This window comes from Meles meles, chromosome 1 (genome assembly GCF_922984935.1).
Source record: "Meles meles chromosome 1, mMelMel3.1 paternal haplotype, whole genome shotgun sequence".
NCBI classification, from domain to species: Eukaryota; Metazoa; Chordata; class Mammalia; order Carnivora; family Mustelidae; genus Meles; species Meles meles.
The window spans coordinates 107,190,661-107,198,015 of NC_060066.1; the positions used below are offsets into that span (position 1 = coordinate 107,190,661).

At 46.8% G+C, this 7,355-nt stretch overlaps 1 protein-coding gene across 1 annotated transcript; it reads right to left on the bottom strand.

The window, feature by feature from the left end:
* Positions 1-950: 950 nt before the first annotated feature.
* On the bottom strand, positions 951-1,244 carry LOC123926375 (cornifin). Its single transcript, XM_045980173.1, has one exon. It carries the CDS (start codon positions 1,242-1,244, stop codon positions 951-953), a length of 294 nt encoding a protein of 97 aa, XP_045836129.1.
* Between the last annotated feature and the right edge of the window lie 6,111 nt (positions 1,245-7,355).

The following is a 7,355-nucleotide window of genomic DNA, read 5'->3' on the forward strand; positions in this document are numbered from 1 at the left end:
CTTTGGTGTCAATGCATATTTGCACGAGTGTTTATTTACATGGAAAGGACTGAAGATCACCCCCTTAGGCTCCTAGGCAGGCACTGTGGATTCTACTCTCCTTTGTACTGCTATAGCATAGGGGACTTTATGAAAGATAAAGACAGACTAGTGTGATCAAATCAGCATGTATGTGTGTGAAGGTGTCATGTGATTTGTGGTGTCAGTGTGTGCAGAAGTCTGTGTGTGTGTATCTGTGGCTGTGAGTGATTCAGGGTTTGGCTCCATGTGTTGGGCCACCAGCAAGGGAAGATGCAGGAATAATCATATTGGAATTTTTACAAGTACTATTTCTTTGGGATAAAAAAAATAATAATAAAGAAATAAACCAAACAGAAAAAGGGCAACTTGGGGGCCAGGATTGAGTCAGAGATGGCTTGAGACAGGTACCATCTATACTCAGATAAGACTCACTCAGGTGCAAAAGAAGCCCTGCTCTAGCTAAGGCTGCCCAAAGTAACAGGCTCTGGGTGCCCTTGACCCATTGCCAGCGTCCCCCTCTCCCCCCCCCCCACACATGCACCCATGCTCTCAGTGCCTGTGCCTGGCCCTTTGCTGCTTCATAATGAGAGAACAATGAAAAAGTTGAGTCAGCCAATGACAAACACAGCCAGCTATGGAGTTCAAAGTGGTTTAATGGGGAGAGGGCAGGAAAGATCCACTTGATCCCCAGACCTCTCTTTGGATGAGCCCTGAGCAGTTAAAAGAGTAGCTCAGCCAGTGAGACTCTTAGCTTCATTCAGAGGCTCAGAGCACTGCAGAGCAATGGGAGGGAAATCTTTGTAGAGGGTATGAAGAGGGAGGGTGTAACTCAGGGTGACAGCATGTTAATTGGACACAGAAGCAGAATGGGAGAAGGGATTCAGCATTCGGTGGTTGGTTTCCCAAGGCTTGCTTGACTGTGGACCCCATTACTTCTGCTTGGTCTTCTGCTGAGCTGGTGCTGGAGTGACCGTTGAGGGACATGGCTCAGGAACCTTGGGATGGCAGGGTTCAGGAACTTTGGGATGGCAGAGCTCTGGAGATTTGGGGTGGCAGGGCTCTGGAACCTTGGGGTGGCTGGGCTCTGGAAACTTGGTGTGGCACGGCTCCTTGGTTTTGGGGGCACATGGTTCCTGGGGTGGAGGCTGGCAGGGCTGTTTCACCTGCTGCTGCTGAGGCTGGGGGGGAGGGGTACAGGGCTGCTTCTGCTGGTGGGAACTCATGCTTCACAGGAGGCTGGACCTACACAAAGAACAGATGATATAACCAGGGATTATCTAGGATGGAAGCCAGTTCAATGCTAAATGTTTCTTTACAGCTGCTCACCTCCTCTGGCTGACCACCCCCACACACACTTGAAAAGTAAAATATGCTTTGATAATTTCTGGGCCTTTTCAAGAGGAGGAGTTAAAGTCAATTTGTTCTGCTCCATTTCAGTGGGGCTTATTCCCCAGCAATCTTTCTTCCCCAGACATGTCATAGCCCTCATTGACAAGTACCCAGGACCACACTGAGGTGTTTTGGAAAATGACGTTATAGAAACAACTGCAGTCTACCCACCCCCAGGACGGTGCAGGCCACCTATGGCTTACAAAATGCCTCTGTGAGTCTCAGCTCCTGTGACCTCACTCTGCTTTTGCTTATACAGTCTGCTCTGAAGTGCTCTCTTTCCCATTTCTGCTTATTCAAATTTGCCTCCATTGTAGCTCAAGTCTGTTATCAGCAGGAGATACTGGGCATGACCCCCCCCCCCCCCCCCCCCCCCCCCCCCCCCCCCGCCGCCCAAGCCCTTCCCTATCTCTCTGTTTCCATATCAATCACTATCTGCTTTGAATTTCATCTGTGTCTGAGAATGCATTATCTTCCCTGATAGGCTGTGAGCTTGCTGAATGAGATCCATAATGGTCTGATTTACCCAAAGTACCTAACAAGGTGCCTGAAACATAACAAGTGCATGGTAGCAGCCCTTCTCATGAATTAACATTTTTATAAGTGTCATAAACAGAGAAAATAGTGGTGTTGTTGAAAGTGCCCAGGCCTGAGAGTCCTAGTCACAACCCTGCCACTAACTCACTGTTGGTACTTGTATAAACCTGTCCCCACCCTGGCCCCCAGTCCCACGGCTTTTCATTAAAGTGGCAGACTTACCTGCCACTAACTCCCTTCACACCCAAACTGTGCTTTAATCTAAAATGCCCAGTGTTGTGTCTCTAATTAATATCCTCATCAGCCCTCTTACACATTTGCCTTTGCCCAGTTTCTAATAATGAAAAAGCAAACATGAATTTCAAATTGGTTCCAATCAGAGACTTACCTGGTACACCGAGAATGGGGTGTCTGGTTGCTCTGGTCTTATGTGAAGTCAGCAGGCAGCTGGCTTTTTATAGGATGAATGAGCCCTGCCTCAAGGAAACAGAATCACCCCAGGCCCCTTCTGTTTTCATTCCTTACCCATCAAACATGAGTCACCCTACTCCCCTCAATTACCAGTTGGATCAGCTTTTGTGATGAAAACCACCCACTTGATATTTTTTGGCACTGGCTGTGTGACAATGATGTCACCAATGCCTAATTCCTAGTGCCACCCTCCCCCTTAGACTAGGCATAGGGCTTGTGTTGGGGGAGGTATGAGCCACAGGTTTCCTGAAGGGATTAATGAGTTAAACTTGGAGGAAGATCTGAGTCCTTTTTTGGCCTTGCTATCTTCTTTCTCTCTCTTTTCTTGAGGGGATTGTTCCTCCTGTTTTGTGGGTTAAAATACATTTGGGCACATTAACAAGTAGGAGAGGTGTATAGAGTACCCGAGATGGGCAACAGTTGTCTGCCTATAAAGGTAGATGTTAGAGGTCATCGAGTGACTGATTACAGACTCCTTGTCTGGGGATCCAATCCATTTCCTCCATCTTCTCCTAACTCCACTGAACTGTACACATTCAGATTACTTAATTAACACCCCCCCCAACTCCACCCCGCCTTGACTGGTTGTTAATCTGGGTAAACCTGCTTTGCCCTCACCAACCACACCTTCACCCCTTTCCTACTTCAGAAATTTTCAAGGGATAATTCCTCTTTTGGGATAACATTTCCCTCCACTCCACCCAACCTTCTTGCTCTGGCCCTTCCTTCCTGACCCAACTGTATACTACCTACACACCTCTGAAAACCTGGAAAACTTTTCTAACTATTTCAGCCCCTTGCCCAAGCCCATCCATGGACCCCCAGGTTGAGCCCACTCCCAACCCTTCCTTGGCCACTTCCAGTCCCAGCCTTGACACCTGGAGGTCTTGTTGACTGCAATGTTTTCATCTTCTCTTGCCTCTGTACCTCCCGAGGGCTCTCTCAGCATCAGAGCCATGACTGCTCAAAACAGTAGTACTTGCATGGTGATATTTATTTCCACATTCATTCAACAAATATTAAGAGAGGTCCTAGTACAAGCCAGGCATATTTCATTCTGGGAGCTACCTCAGTGTAAAGGCCACTTCCCTTAACAGACTGGAAACTACCTAGCATCAGAGCCACATCCTACTTAAAAGTCACTAGTTTAATGGCTCTCAGAGAGCCTCAGTCCATACTCTTCAAGTAGTGGCTGAGGAATTTGAGGCTTTGAAGAGGTGAAATAACTCCCTCAAGGTCAAACAATCCCCGTGAAAAAAATGAAGTCTACAGGGAAAGCCTATGTTCTTCTTTTTTTAACCTTCCCTACTCCTAATGCCTATAGAAGAAATTAAGCCGAGGCAGGAAAATAATGACAGTGGAAAGAGAAACTCAGACTTCCTGGCTTGCAGTTGGGTCTGCTCAGTCCCAGGAGAGCTTTGTGTGCTGGGCAAAGTTAGAAGAAAAAAGCCTTCCCTTTTGGGTCAATCCTTAATCTTTGCTAAGATGAATCTTCTTAGGTAGGAATAAAGCCACTTAATGCTTCAAGTGGCCCTGGGATTAACAGTAAGTATTTCCAGCTCTGTTGAAAGTAGGAGGGCCATGAATTAGCATAGGTGGAAATAAGGGACTCATTCAGCATATCATCATTCAGTGGACCAGGATCTGAGAAGGGAAAGGAAAGGCTAAAATGCCTATTTTGAGCCAGAGTTGCTTTCACTTTGGAGAAGGCCCCAGGATGACATAGTGACAGAGTACCTTGACTAGTAATGACACTGAGATTGGCAGGAGGTGAGCAGCCTCCGAAGCTCCTGCCCAGGTAGGTCTTCCCTCCATGATGGTCTGATCCTCAAGATTCTCCTTGTCAGAGACTTTTCTTTCCTGGGAACCTAAGAACAGAGATCCCCTGAGTCTTTACAAACCGGTAACTTCTTGTGATCAACATAACATGAAACTGAAGTCACTGGTTCAGTGATGTCCTCAAAACACATGTTGCTAGGTGTGGCCTTTGGAAAATCCAAATCATGTTTAGAACCCAGATGTGTGGATAGCTCCTCCTCCTCATTCCCCTCCCCTGACCTCAAACGTACTCCTAAGTGTTTGTGGAGCACCTGTTGGCTTCAGCTGGATCACCTCCTGTGAACTTGAGTCCTGGATCAGCCTCTCCCTGTGTGCTTATAGCCATTAGCTCATCTATATCCTCACATGGAGCCTGGTGGGTAGTAGCTGCTCAGCAAGCTGGCAATTATAGAATGATTGACTGGCTGAATGGATGAATGAATGAATGAATGGCACTATTTGTAAAGAGTGGCCCAGAGCTCCTCATCTTTTGGGGTGAGCTGGCAAGAAAAGGAAGGACTCAACAAAGGACAGATGGCACTGCTTTCCACACACACACTGTGGGTCGGTCTAGTCATCACCTCCCTCTGGGCTGATGCCAGTGCCATAACCATGGTTGAGCTCCAAGCCTCTCTTCTCACTCTGGCTCTCCTTCAGGCTTGGGCTAGTTCCCTCTCTTTGCCCGAACCTGTCCTTAGGAGGCCCTAACAAAAGGAGCTACAGGCAGAACCTGTTGCTTTACGTGGTAGGATTCTTAGCTGGAGGATCCTGCTTCCTGCTCCTTTGTCCTGTATAGTCACCCAGCTTGTCTCAGGCTCTGAAGGATCTGAACCCAGCTCTGCAGGTGGAGTACCCTGTGCCCTCACAGGGCCTTGGCTGTAGGTGCAAAGGAATTTCCCTGTCACCTGACACCCTGCCCTGGCTGGAATTTCCCACCTACCTTGACCTGTTCTCCCTTGGTTCCACCCAATGCTGCTCTGGCTCTGGCCTCTGGAACTTTCCATGACTCCCAACATTATTCTTCCTGTTTGTTCATCTGAGGCTCACTCAGTGGTAGGTGTTAAGTCTGTTCTCTCTTTCAGAGAAACTCCTTTTCACTATCAGTGTGGGGTTAGTGGGTGAATCTGGCCCCACAAATATCCCACATTAAGAAAGGAGGGAAATGGGGTGTCTTAAAATGGGAAGTAATCTTTTATGATTTCATAGGAGCCCCTCTTTAGCACACAGGAAGCTGATGCTTTTCACATGTCAAAACCTGGCTCCCCTCTGGACCAGTTGCAAGAATATCCTTCAGTTTAGTGTGTGCCTCTGGCTCACCATGCATTTGCAGAGTGGAGAAGGTTGTAGCCCTGAGCTCTTCAGTGATCAGGCTCTTCCCTGCTTACATCACCCCCTCCTGTGCTTCCTCAAGGCCCAAAGCATGCACAGACTGTCATGCAGAATTGGAATTCTAGTCATTTTATCAGGGGAGCCATGTTTAAAACATGCTAACACCTTGAAGCAAGCAATAGTAAGAAGCCCTCCCCCAGTCAGCTTGAGGAACTAGGGACCTGAGAGAAGTGGCTCATTTCTGTCTATGAGATTTTAAAGAAGTCTCCATAGCATATGGGGCCCTCCATCTGAAAAAGGGGGATGAAATTAGGGGGGTAGAAACCAGATACCAGGCATTTTGAAGTCTCTTGAACACTTAGGTCCTACAGACGGAGATGTGAAGTTTTCAGAGACAGATGCCAAGGTGGAGAGGGACAGTAGTAGTCCTAGCACCGGAGAGCCTCTCTCTTTGTCATGGTCCTGCTCCCAGAGAGGGGAAAGGACATCTTGGGAGGGAAGGGACTCATCCCAGGCCTCATAGCTGGTTTAGCAGTAGAATCAGGCCACAACCTGGGATGCCCAATTGCCTCTCCAAACCACTGTCTCTCTAAGAACAGAGCATAACCCCCTCAGCTTCCCTCTTTTCCCCTCTCAGTCCCTCAATGGAGGGATAAAAAGTTACATCTGGCTTTTCTTGCTTGAGGCAAGTAGAAAAAAAAGGACCTATGATTAGCGTCAGACCCAGGTGTTCCAAAGCATTGTTACCCTCCTCATAGCAGGATGACTTTGAGCTTATTATCTAACCTTTTGCCCTTTGTTGTTCCTGTCTTTTTTTTTAAGATTTAATTTATTTATTTGTCAGAGAGAGAGAGAGATAAAGAAAGAAAGAAAGAAAGAAAGAAAGAAAGAAAGAAAGAAAGAAAGGAGAATGGCAGGCAGAGGGAGAAGCAGGCTCCCTGTTGAGCAAAGAACCCAATGTGAGACTCAATCTCGGGACCCTGGGATTATGACCTGAATGAAAGTCAGACGCTTAACCAACTGAGCCACCTGGGCATTCCAGGACATTCCCATCTTTAAAGAGGGAATGTTAATGTGTACTTTGCAATAGTGTTGTAAATTTGAAATGGAATGATGTTTCAAACTCTCTTAGGAAGAATGGACTAAAACTGTGTTCTGCTTCTTTGTCTCATTATTTCCTTCCTTTCCACTAGAAATCAAATGAAAACTTCTTCCTGTTGTCTGTGTGTTTCCTTTTTTCTGCTCTCTGTGTGTGTGTGAAGACCCAGGTGCTGGGTGCCCCTTGTCAGTGGAGCACCATGCTAGCGCTTTCCAATTGTTTTATCTCCCCCTTGTTTTTTTCCACTAAAATTTGAAGTGTACATGTTGTCAGATTGCACAGTTCATGCATTATATGAGCTGGGGTAAAGGGGGTGGCTAAAGGTGTTGGAGATCATGCAGTGGCCTAGACATGCCCTAGACAAGGAAATTGAGGCAGAAAAACATTAAGAAGCTCTCCCAGAGGTCAAAAGGTAGGAGATGCCAGGATATAGTCCCTTAACAACTCTACCATATGGCTTTTCAACACTAGTTGATCATTCTATAAGCTGCTCTCAGGCCAAACACCAACTGGAACCTGATGTTCTTGCACAGCTGCACTGATCAATTGCCATCTATTGTCTATTTGAGATAATTTCCTTAAGCTGTACGAGTAAGTGAAACCATATGATAATTGACTCTCTCTGCTTGACTTATTTCACTCAGCATAATCTCCTCCCATCCATGTTGATAATTACTTGTGGAGCATAAGG